Genomic DNA, 12754 nt, shown 5'->3' on the forward strand with positions numbered 1-12754 from the left:
TAGTTCTCTCTCAGAGCTGTGTGATCACAAGAAAGTCACTTCACAAGTCTCTGAGCCTCTGTGTCCTCGTTTAGAAAGTAGAGACTTCACTTGCAGTGTTGGGAGGATGACCAAATAAGATAAAGCTCAGAGCCTGCAGATGGGATGGTAATCAGTGTGGTAATCAGGCAGCCTCCAATGTGGCCCCCAGTGGCCCCACCTCCTGGTATTGACACCCAGTGGAATCCTGTCCTGAGTGTGGGCTGGACCTAGTGACTTGCTTCTAACCCATAGAATATGGCAAAAGTGATGGGATGGCACTTCTGAGATTAGGTTACAAAAAGACTGGCCTCTGTCTTGCCCATCCTCTACGGCTGTCTTGCGTGCCTGCTCTGGTGGAAGCCAGCTAGCTCTCCTATGGGGAGGTCCACATGGCGGGAACCGAGGGGGGCCTCCTCAAGGAAGTCAATCCTGCCTACACTCATGTGAGAGTTCTTGGAAGCAGACCCCCACCCCAATAGGTGGTTGAGATGACTGTAACCTGGCAAGCACCTTGAGAGCTGCCTGGGCAAGATCCTGAACTGGAGGACCCAGCAAAGCCATGCCGATCCACAGAAACTCTGGGCTGATAATATGTTTGCTGTTTTAAGCTGCCACGTTTCAGGATAATTTGTTATGCAGCAAGAGCTAACTAATACAATCAGAGAGATACTGAACTAGGTAGCAGCCAGCTCAGTACAGGCGTTCACCAGCCAGTGAGAACTGGGCTATGGAGCGGGGTCTTGGTGAGCCACTCGCTAGAGCACTGAGTGTTCAGGGAAGGTCAGGGAGGGGCAGGAGGAGTAGTGGGAATTTATCTTGCGGAAATACAACAGGGCATAAAAATAGCTACTTGCAAGAATATTCACTGCTGCATTATTTGTTGTAGCAAAAATGGGAAACAGCTGTAAAGCCTATGTCCAGGGAGTTGGCTAAATTAAGGTACATCTGTGTGACAGGCTATCAAGTAGCTATTAAAAGAATGAGGTGTGAGCTGATATGGAATGATGGGCAGGATATACTTCGTTCAAGGGCAGAACAGTGGCATCATATACCATCGTTTGTGTTAAATATCCAAACCTATGCTCACCTGTAGGCTTATAGTTCTAGAAATAAGCCGGTAGTGGGGTTGCCTCCAGAAAGGAGGGACTAGGGACAGGAGTCAGGTACGGGAGAGAAACCTAATTTTTTCCTTTTTTCCCCCATTGTCCCCCAAAACCTAACTGTTTCTATACAAACTTTTGTATCTTTTGAGTTTTAAACCAGGTACATTTATTCGTGCAAAAATATCATTTTATAAATTAGGATAAAGAAGAGCATTCATAGGGACGCCTGGGTGGCTCGGTCAGTTTGGTTTAAGCGTCTGCCTTCGGTTCAGGTCACGATCCCAGGGTCCCGAGATCAAGTCCCGCATCGGGCTCCTTGCTCGGCGGGGAGCCTGCTTCTCCCTCAGCCTGCCGCTCCCCCTGCTTGTGCTCTCTCTCTCTCTCTGACAAATAAATAAATAAAATCTTAAAAAAACAAAAGAAAAGCATTCATAATAACAGAACAGTAGTTCATGTTAATGGCAAAAATCTCAAAGGTGATGTGTACATGGGTGAAGTTTGGAAAATTGCCCCTATGTACACGATTGTTTTCCCACTAGCTACAGAAGTCATGTGAAAGTCCTGTGGGCGTGGCATCTGACGTGTGACACACCAGCATCAGGACATCACATGCTCCTATTCTGCACTGTTTGCTACCATACCAGACGTCTTGCTGGACTGTCGAACACTGTGTCGTGTGCTAAAGGCTAGCATAGGAAGATATCCTAAAGCAGGACTCACAGACTCGATGCGCCAGACGTCGGACCGAACGCTTCACGTGCATCATTGCATTCTTTTTCACAATACCTTAGCAGGTACAAACCACGTACATCCCCCACTACAGATAAAGAGATAAACTTTAAGAGGATAAGTGACTTGCCAGAGGTCAGATGCTTGTGGGGAGTTTGGACTCCATGCTTCCAACTCCAGAGCCAAGCCCCTCACACTGGACTGAACTTTGCATGTGGAAGGTGCTGGATAAAGGCTTGTAACATGAGCCCTGGTCCCTTCCCTCAGATTTCCGTTAGGGACAGAGGCTCTGCTCAGAGGATGAATCCCTCCATGATTTCCTCTTCATTGTATCTCAAGAGCACCCAGAACATAGTGTAGAGTAGAAACTCAGAACATGTGTATTGACTGAACTCAACCAACAGATGCAGGGAAGATACTTCCCCTGGAATCCCTGGAGTTCCCAGAATGGTGGCGCCTTGCCTCTCTGCAGGAAAGCACTTTGGTGCCTTCCACCCACGTCCTTTCATCCAGCCTGGTGTGGCTAGGGTGAAGTTCAGAATATCCCCTAGTCCCATCAAGTACAGATAGAGATAGAGGAGAACAGACAAGGGTCTGCTCCTCTTTGGGGTCCTGCAGGTTAGACAGAAGAACTTTATTTAAAAAAAAGATTTTATTTATTCGAGGGAGAGAGAGAGAAACACGGGGAGGGACAGACGGACAGGGAGAAGCAAACGCCCTGCTGAGTGGGTAACCCAATGCGGGGCTTGATCCCAGGACCCCGGGATCATGACCTGAGCTAAAGGCAGACGCTTAACCGCCTGAGCCACCCAGGCGCCCCTAGACAGAAGGACTTTGGCATACACTGCACAGCAGAAGAGCTCAGGTTCAAAAGTGTCCGAGCCAGGGGTCTCGAAACAGAGGGTGGTGTGTCTGCAGTGCCTCCCCCAGAAATGTGAATTCAAGACCCTCTTGGGAGTCCGCAGGGAGGTTAGAAGCGGAAGAGAAAGAGCTGTGATCCCCCCAAAATATCAGAACTGGAGGAGGACCAGGAAGGAAAAAGCGCTGTTCCAGCTACACCTCCCCCCATTTTACAGAAGAAGCAACTGAGGCTGGCGAGATCTGATTTGCTGAAGGACAGAGAGATAATGATGTGGCTGAGACTGTCTTCCTTCCCCTGAAGCATCCTGTGATGCTCCTATCACCTGGGATGGGTTTGCAATTATAGTTGTGTCCTGGGAGGACTCAAAAACCCTAATTTGGTGTTTTGGGAGATTTTCTAAATGGACGGGGTGCTGAGTAGCTCCTCTCCCCTCCAAAACCAGAGCAGCACCTCCCACTGGAGATTTCACCGGGGTGTGGGGGGAAGGGTTCCTCTGCTTTGATGAAGAAAAGTTGGAACTCGTTATGCTCCGTCTTCCCTCAGTTCCTGCTCAGCTCTCTGTCCTCCATCCAGCCCCTCCACTGCCAATCCCCACCCGCCTTCAGTCAGAGCTCAGTCCAAGCCCATCGAGAGCTCCGCTGGATCCATAGGGACTCACCTGGTACATCCGGGGAAGGGTTGAGAATCATGAAGGCGTCTGACAGGCCTGCTTTGACGGGGTGCTGGGAGGAGCTGATTTCCAGGACGGACATAGGGATCTGCAGCGGGGCGGAAAAGACTCCATCTACCTCCCTAAACACCGTTGGGTCAGCCTAGACCTCCCCTCTGAGCTCCAGATGCATCCGCCTGCTGTGCAGCACCTCTCGGAGGACTCAAATATATCCCAAATCCAATGGCCCCCCCCCCAAACTGCAAGTCTCCCCCACACCATCTCCAGCACATTTCCTTTTTTCCTTTGCTCTTAGTGGACGGCACCTCCGCGCAGGCCAGAAACCTGGGAGTCACACCCTTTCTTCCATCTCCGCCTTCCTCCACCTAACACATCTGCAAATCCTATTAATTCGCCTGCTCACTGGCTCTTAAATCTGTCCAGTTCTCTCCATCTCACCCCACCCTACTCCAAGCTGGCAACACCTTTCTCCGAAACCATCCCGCAGCCTTCCCTCTGAGCCACCAGCACTCTGTTCTGCACTCTGAAACCAGAGTGACCTTTCTCAAGGGCAAAGCTGGGTGTTCCCCTGCCCTATCTTGCCCCCCACTCTCTCCCCTCCAGCCTTGCTGTCTTCTTTCAATGCTTTGAACCAGCCCTGCTCTGTCCTGCCACAGGACCTTTGAACGTGCTTCTCCCTCTCCTCATTGCTTCCTTAGGTCCTATGCATCCTGCAGATTTCAACTCTTTTCCTCAGGGAAGCCTCCCCTGACCTCTGCTGAGGTCAAAAGCCTCAGGAAGAAAAAAAAAGAAGCCTTGTGAAAGGCGCTCCTGGCACCAGGCACCTCTACTTAGGAACACTTGTCACAGTGGTGATTCTACATTTGTCCCTGCAATTACCATCTATCTCCCCAACCAGACCTATAGCCCTACAAGGGCAGAGCCTCCGGCCATCTCATTAACTGCTGTATTCCTAGCACCGAGGCCTACGCCTGGCACATTTGCAGGCTCTCTACAGATATTTGCTGAATGGAAGACTCCAAGACCCAGCCATCTCCGCAGCTAAGCTCACTCACCTCTTTGTAGCCAAATACAATGCGGCCATCGTGGTACAGAGCTGCCTGGAAAGTGAAGCTGCCCCTGTCCTCCCGGCCTTGGAGGTAGACGTGGTCCCACTGAACAATAAAGACTGTCCCTGGGGAGGAGAGCAGAGACCTAACTGGCCGGGGAGGCAGGGCAGGGAGAACCTCCCCCCTCTCATGCTCTCTCTCTCTCTCTTTCTCAAATAAATAAATAAATAAAATCTTAAAAAAAAAATAAATAGAGGGGCTGGACCAAGTGATCCCTGGAGCCAGTTGACGTAAACTCTGAGATCTGGTCTCACCATTGTCAAAGTAAGCGACTGTCGAATTCTCGGAGTAGCCAGGGTTGAAGTTGGCCATCAGAGGCGCCACGTACTGAGTCGCCGTGAGCATCCGATGGATCGTGTCCCCCATGAAGATGAAGCCTGGGGTGGGGATAAAGGCAGAGGAATCACCAGAGAAGGCCTAGAGGAGTTGCTTCCCTGTGCAGGAAGGGGCGGTGCAGATGGAGCTGGAGGCAAATCTTGGACCTCTGTTCCCCATCCCCACCTGCTGGGCTCCGGGTCTGTTGTGTATGGAGCAGAAGGGCTCCAGAGCAGAGAAGGCTCTCCTTGCCCCTCCAGGTGGGCATAGAATTCCACCTCTCCCTGTCCCTGGGAAAGTGCACAGGAATCTAAGATGGGCTCCTCATATCGACAAGGAGCCTGATCCCAAGAGCCAGACTCTCAGTGAAGTCTCCTCCTCCCTTTCATTCACAGACTGAAGCACAGGGAATACGGGGATTGCCCACAATCCTGGCCTGAGCTGGCCCAGAAGGACAGACACGCACGCACGTGCACGCGCGCGCGCGCGCGCACAAGTCAGCCAATGTCCCGGAGGTGGTCCAACACACACATTCATCTCCCTCCTGAGACTGGGGTCCCAAGAGAACCCAATGTGGTTCCCCCCACCATCTATCTGTACACCCCTGTCTCCAGTGACCCTTCCCAGGTAGGTCCCTTGGGTTCTGGCTGAGATCTCCAAGCCTCCCCCAGTCCCACCAACACAGCCTTACCTCCAGTTGCTATGGCGATCTGCCGCAGAGGATGCCCGTAGAAAGGAAAATCAAAGGACAAGACCACTCTCTGCAGGGCACGGGAGAGAATCAGCATGGGCCAAGCTGTAGGCTTGGAGGCCAGGAAGCTGGCCACCCACACTGCCCCATGCTTGTCTGGACAGGGCAGGGGGCAGGCATGTCCAGGACAGGCCCCCAGCACCAGGGGTGGGCACCTTAACTCTGGCCAGCCCCCCCAGGGTTCCCTGGAAAGCACCTCCCGGATTACGGACCTCAGGCCACAACCACGCCCACTGACCAGGCCGAATGCCCTGGCCCCCGGCCTCCCCGCCCAAGGCAGCGCTGCCAGGGACTGGCATACTCACTGAAGCCTGCCGGTGGGTGTTGGAGAGAATCCTGTGGACCTTCACTTGGCTCTGGTTGGCCTTGGCCACGTCCACCCACAGCTCCTGACTCCGGGGCTCACTGGGGCCATACAGACGGGACACATAGTAGTTGTGGCTGTCCTCCTGCCCCCACCCGAGACAGAAACCACAGGAAGTATGAGGAGTCGGGCTGGCCAGGAGCCATCCTCTGCCCCTTCCCCGTACAGACTTCTGATGTGAAGTCACCGCCCTCCCTGGAGCAGGACCTGTGGCCTTGAGGGCTCGTTTCAGCCTGGATGTCCTGGGTTCCCCTTGGCCCCAGATAGTAGCTCAGTACCAGGCCCACAGCCATGCCCCAACAGCTCTGGCCCCAGCCAAATCCACACCTGCTGTACCCATGCTCAGCCCTGCCGTTTCCAGATAGGCCAGGAGGCTTTCCCTGCAGCCCCTGAGTATCCACAGAGAGCATCCAGGCCAGAGTTCAGCTTGGGGCATCAGCGAGAAACAGACGGGGCATCCCCAAACAGCGCTCCTGTCTTCAAGGAGCTCTCAGATCGAAGGGGAGACAGTCGCTGCCCAGGGTTACCCTGCTTCAGGGAAAAGAAAAAACTGGATCTTAGAAGCCACCAGTCTAAAGATGGAGGCAGAGGGGTGCCTGGGTGACTCAGCTGGTTAAGAGTCCAACTCTTGGTTTCGGCTCAGATCATGATTCAGGGTTGCAAGACCGAGTCCCGCATCAGGCTCTGCTGGGCATGGAACCTGCTTAAGATTCTCTCTCTCCTCGGGGCGCCTGGGTGGCTCAGTCGTTAAGCCTCTGCCTTCGGCTCAGGTCATGATCCCAGGGTCCTGGGATCGAGCCCCGCATCCCCGCCCACTGAGCAGGGAGACTGCTTCTCCCTTTCCCCCTCCCCCTGCTTGTGTTCCCTCTCTCGCTGTGTCTCTCTCTGTCAAATAAATAAGATCTTGAAAAAAAAAAAATAAAGTAAAGCTAAAGATTCTCTCTCTCCTTCTCCCTCTGCCCCTCCCCACCCCTCAAAAAAGTAATAAAGAGATAAATAAAAAATAAAGATGGAGGCAGACCCTGGATCTTGGGAAGCTGCTAGTCTGATGGAGGAGGTACGACTTATGCAAGTGGGACACACAGACACAAACCCTTAAGCAGAGGGGGAACTCGGGGCCGACATGACAGTCACCAGAGGGCTGAGAAAGAGGAGAGAAGCAGCAGTGGTTCCTTCGAGACATTTCTAACCTCTACCGTGAGCCCGATGCAGATAAAGAACAAGCCAGAACACAGCAGGCTGGGAGATAATTCTGTAAAGCCTCTCCTGCACAGAAGCATGTAGGGCCAGGATGTGAAAGAGGACAGGAAATAGCAGAAAGGGTGGCAGAGCCCCGGTGGGGGACAATGTCATAGCATTTCAGCCCACGTGGGAGCGCCAGCCATAGGGGAGGAGGCAGAGCCGTGGCTGCAGAGATGGGGCTGCTGCCCGTGAGGAGCCCTGGACACGGCGGGTCCTTAATCAGGCTGTCCAGTGGCAGGGGCTGCGGACACAGCAGAGCAGACCATGTTCTCCCTGCCAACCCGTCAGCTGCCCAGCTGGCCCTTGCCCTGGACCCAGCACAAGCAGGGATGGAGGATGCCTGTTCTCTCCCCCCGCCAAGAGGCAGACTCTGTTCTGACAAGTGACACACTCTGGGGACCTGGGGTCAGGGCCAGGTTGGGGGGGGGGAGGATGAGCAGAAGAAAGATGGTGTGGCAGGGGAGGGGGCCCTCCCCACAGCCACCACCTGGTTCCTCCCCTGCAGCCTCCAGACCGCCCACCCCTCCACCCGCCCTCCGTGCGGCTGTCAGACGACTCTAACGCCCGTGCAAGGCCACACCACTCCGCTCACAAGCCATCTGGGGCTCCCACGGTCCTCTCCTATAAGAACAGACATCCCCCCCTGGGTGAGGTCTGCCTTTATCTATGGTTATCTATGGGGGGTTAAGCACAGAGGATATGCCCAGCTGGAGGATGTGCCGACGAGTGAACGGTCACAAAGCATAGTCATCGAAGGCCTGCTTACCCGCTGTTTCCCTGCTACCACCACGCATTCTGGTGACCGGAATGGGATCGTGTTACCAAGCAAAGCAGGACAACCGCAGAGAACAGACACAGGCAGCTATGGTGGGAGTCACCCAAATGCAGCTCCCACGTGGGAACCGGAGCAGACCTGTGTTTAAAAACGGCTGCTTGGAGGCTTGGAGAAGGGTCTGGTTTCTATCACCTGCTTCCGGGGACTCACCCGGTGAGAGCTTTCGCCAAACCTCCAAGCGTCAGAAATGAGGGCCCCCTGGCAGAAGCCACGCTGCTCTGGTCGTTCGAGAAGCCCAAACAGATGCTAACGTGTTTCTGCTGCCTCAGCTAAGAGAGCAAAGGGTGGAGTGACTGGGGAGGTGTCTCATAGGCCCCCTCTGAAACCAGGTCAGTCGCACGCAAAGGCAAAGGCTTTTCCTCTGTCCGTTGTTTTCTCCTTGTTTCCTCCGTTGTTTCTTGTTACAAACTTGCTGTTTGTAACTGTAGAGTTTAAGTATCCTCTGTCCGTTGTTTCCCGGGTGTTTAAGTAACTGCACCGACTGGAAGGGGATGTGGGCCACTTTTCAGTCATTGGTTAAACTCTCTTGCATCAGAAGGACCAGCGTGGGTCATTTATGGGGCACAGAGCTGAGGGGACCGTGTTGTCTTCATCTTCTCAACCCCAGCACCTCCCTAGCCCGGGGCTTGGCACCTGGCATATGGTGGGTGGTAGGATCTGCCTGCTGAATTAGTTCAGTCACGAGGATCCCACAGCTGATGGGGCCTGAGGTTGTACCGAGAACATGTGGGGCGGTGACAAGGACAGCATCTTCCCTCAGCACTGACAAGCCACTTATGAAGTAACCAGCTGCCTCCCCTGGGAATCCAAGTCCGTGGAAAGCCTTCCAAAGCTGGCACGTCCTGCACACAGGAGGAAGTCCCCTGACTCCTCAAGCTCTTCTTTGAGGAACTGAAGCTGGTGAGGGAGACGCTTTCCAAGCAAGGAAGAGAAACCCTGGCTCCACCCGACAGCAAGTGTAGGACACGGGTGTCTCTGTGTTATCAGGGCATTGTCCTAAGTGGGACTGCTTGTTCATAAAGAGGAGAAGGAAGACCTTACATGTATTTGGCTTCGATAAATATACGCTGGGTGAGTGAAAAAGAGATGTGGGCCTGGAGAGAAAGAAAGCAGCCCTGGTTTCTGGCTGCTTTCCAGGACCCTGAGATCAGGCTGTCTGTCATCTCCAGCCCTTAGATCCCATAGTAGGTGTCTACCTCCTCACTATAGACCTTTCTCCTGACACAGCTCAAATAGCTCCTCAGAACCAAAAGGGCACTAACCAGAAGAGACTTGCTCATGGGGTGATCAGAGGGTCTTCCTGGGAGACCCCAGACAGTCCTTCACCAGCACAGACAGTGGGAATCTGAATGGGAAGAGAGAAGTGAGAAACCCAATTTCTGGGAGAATTTTCCCTGACAACACCCAGGCTGCCATGTTTTTCTTCTAGAAAGTCAATCACTGCTGGCTTCTTTTTTTTTTTTTTTTTAAGATTTTATTTATTTAGTAGAGAGAGAGCACACAAGTGGGGGGGAGGGGGAGAGGGAGAAGCAGACTCCCGGCTGAGCAAGGAGGAGCCCAACGTGGGACTCGATCCCAGGGCCCCGGGATCATGACCTGAGCTGAAGGCAGACACTTAACGGACTGAGCCACCCAAGCGTCCCACTGCCGGCTTCTTGACTGACCATGGAGGGGACAAGGGCACGAGTCATGTGGAAATCCCCCAACCTTGGGGGCACTTCCCATTTGTTACGGCAGGCCCCTGCTCACGCCGCTGCCAACACCCACAGTTTTGATAGAGGAAGTCCACCCATGCCCGAGATGGATAAATGCTTCCCCATAACCATTCTCTCCTTCTTCCTTTAGTTTCCATTAGGCACATGGCCACCCAGCTAAGACTATGTGTCTGAGCCCTCCTTACAGCTGAGTGGGGCTACGTGACTACGTCCAGCCAATGTTAGACCAGCAGAACAGCTGTCCTCGTAGGAATGGGCAAGCATCTTGGACCACAGCATAGAAGGCACGTGTTGCAGAGGGGAGAGCAGCAAGATAGAGGGAAGCTGTGTCCCCAACACCACGGAGACACCTCATCAACCCCCGCTTACTTACACTCGCACTATTACATGTGGGAGAAGAATAAACTCGTGCCTAAGTCCCTCATCAGTTGAGCATTTGTTACAATAGCTGAATCTATGTCCTAATTAATACAAGCAAGATCCTGAGAGGCCTCCTTAGGCCGGTCAATCCGAGGGCTTCTTCGCCGTAATCCATATACATGCGTCTCCTAAAAGGGTTTAGAGGCCGTGCCTGATGGTGAACTTGTCCCAGGAATTCACCCAATTCAGGCTGGTCAGTGTGTTGGGCCTGCTGTCCGTGGGTCAGTCCCGTTCCCCCTGAGAGCAGCCCTCCAGACACTGTGGCCTGGAGGCTAGAAGCTAGGACAGGGGTGGCCTGACAGTACAGAGGGTCAGGGGGCATAGCCTGAGCCAGACTACTTAGCAAGTCCACCAAAGGGAACTGTGTTTCCTTGAAATGCGTGTAAGAAGCCCTGGTCAATAATCCACATTCATTCTGGGAGGCAGCATGATGCGGATTTCAAACATTTTTGGTCATGAAATCCTTTCTTCCAATTAATCTTCCATGGAAGCTCAGTCCATAAATGACATCAAAGTATGGCCATTCTGGGGGAAGGAAGGAAGGGCCTGGAGCCGGGCCACTTCCTTCTCCACCACCCTCCATCCCACGGCAACTCCTGCAGGAAGTGCTTCTGTGAGCCCTTAGGGTTCCATGGAGTGCACTTTGAAAACCACTGCTCTAGGGCCGGGTGCAGGGGCTGCGGAGTCAGACAGACCAAGTTCAAAAAACTGGCTCCACTATATAGTAGTTAGTGCCAAACATTACTCTCCTCTCAGCTTCTGTCCCTCGTCAGTAACCTCCCGCACTGAGTACTTGAAAGGATTAGACAAAACATATCCATGTAAGCTCTTAGCCCAGTGCCTGGTCCACAGTAGGTGTTCGCTAAGTAGGAGCTATTACGATGATTTTATTGGGCCTTTCCAAGAAAGGTTTTGATTGTGGAGGCTGCCTCCTCCAAACCAACCCCAGCTCCATCCTAAACATCTGCTGTTACAGTGTTTCTTCTGCCTCAATTATTCATGCCTGGAGCCAGCCAGGCACTTCATTTCTGACAGCGGGGCAGCATTTACCTTGGCTGAGCTCAAGACGTTTCTGGACAGGAACTCCGGCTAAGCTGTCACCGTCGGCCTGTCAACTGCCAGCCAACTGGCAGGTGAAAAATGCTGGGGCAGGCCACCAAGGGCACCCTGCAGGGCCTGCTGGAGAGAGCTGGCCAGCCAGGCTTGTCAGGACGGTGCTCCAGGCAGCTGAGTCCAACCCAGGAGGTGCTGATGGGATTGCTGGGGGAGGGGGCATCCATTCTCTGACTCCACCATCCCACGAAGCCTTACAAGACCCATAGGAATGTTCTCCAGATCCCTGCTCCTCCAAATGTGCCCCAGACACCAGCAGCATCTGCATTACCTGGGAGCTCGTTGGAAATGCAGAATCCCAGGCCCAACCCCAAACTTTGCTGGATCAAAATCCAAACTGGAACAAGCTTCCCAGGGGATTCTTTTGCACAATAAAGTTTGAAAAGCACTGGTCTAGAAGCAGCCCCTGTCTGGACCAAAATGCCAGGCATTTTCATCCACGAGGGGATGGTATGTTAAACCCTTTGACTCCTAAGGCAGAAAGACCTGGGCTCTCGTCCTGGCTCTGTCATTCACTAGCTGTGCAACCTGAGGCAAGCACTTCACCTCTCTGTTCCAAGACAGTATTAGACATACTCACCTCCTGGGGTAGGTGGGTGAATTCCATGTCAGGCCATAAAATGAGGTCTGCACTCGGGAAGGGCTCCCATAACATCGCCTGTTATTATTATTTTCCCTTACCTCATGTATCCCATAATAATCTCCATCTGCCCTCTGGAAATATTCAAGTCTCAGGTTAAAACAAACACACACAGAACACTTGCCATCACAGAGTGCGGAAAGCGGGTCTATCCTGGAAAGGGAGGGGACCCAGGCCAGACAAAGGGGCACTGGCATCAGCACTGAGGGCCCAGGGTAAAGAGGTGTCAGGATGGATGAGGCTGACCTAGGAAGGCCCTGGAATTGGGGGGTTGGACCAGGCTCAGAAAGAGGGCGGGGACCAGCTTTCTAGACAAGCATTTCTCAATGCTCAACACTTCATGGAAATGGAAGAATCATCCACTCCTGGCACGGATTCACCATGAGGAGGAAATATCAGCCAACCAGGGATTTTGACAGCATAAATATATATCATATCACCACACAGAGACAGGACAAGGCAACACAAAAACAAAAACAGACCTCCCCCATCCCTCATCTGGCCCCATGCTGGCATATTTCCTTCTAGCCTTTTCCATACGAATATAACTTCACATGGTTATCGTCCTGCTGATCAGCCAGTTGTATGGACTGCTTCTGTCAGGTTTCATGATATCTAAAGCGGTTTTTGATATTGAACATAGTCTTTTAACCATCACTTGTAATGGCTTCCTGGTCATCTACTCAGAAGAAAACCCACAATTTTCTTAATTATTTCCCTATTGTTGGAGCATTCAGGTAGCTTCTAATTTTTCTGCTCTCATAAATACTCCTGTGATGAATTTATTGATGTACTTTCTACCTCTAGGACTGTTTCCCCTGCTTTAAAGCTTTTGATACAAAGCAGTGCTTCTCAAACCTTAATG

The 12754-nt window shown here is 52.7% G+C and overlaps 1 protein-coding gene across 1 annotated transcript in view; it reads right to left on the reverse strand.

Annotated features, from left to right (window-relative positions):
- The window catches only part of PLXDC1 (plexin domain containing 1), a 55566-nt gene that overhangs the window by 25503 nt on the left and 17309 nt on the right, over positions 1-12754 (reverse strand). The window contains exons 3-7 of the mRNA XM_025859402.1: positions 5866-6009; positions 5501-5570; positions 4749-4871; positions 4441-4559; positions 3374-3473 (exon numbers count right to left, since the gene is read on the reverse strand). Coding sequence (XP_025715187.1) covers positions 3374-3473; positions 4441-4559; positions 4749-4871; positions 5501-5570; positions 5866-6009 — 556 coding nt within the window. The remainder of the gene's footprint in view (positions 1-3373; positions 3474-4440; positions 4560-4748; positions 4872-5500; positions 5571-5865; positions 6010-12754) is intronic.

This window comes from Callorhinus ursinus, unplaced genomic scaffold (genome assembly GCF_003265705.2).
Source record: "Callorhinus ursinus isolate GAN/ISIS: 27379988/994484 unplaced genomic scaffold, GSC_fseal_2.0 scaffold52, whole genome shotgun sequence".
NCBI classification, from domain to species: domain Eukaryota; kingdom Metazoa; phylum Chordata; class Mammalia; order Carnivora; family Otariidae; genus Callorhinus; species Callorhinus ursinus.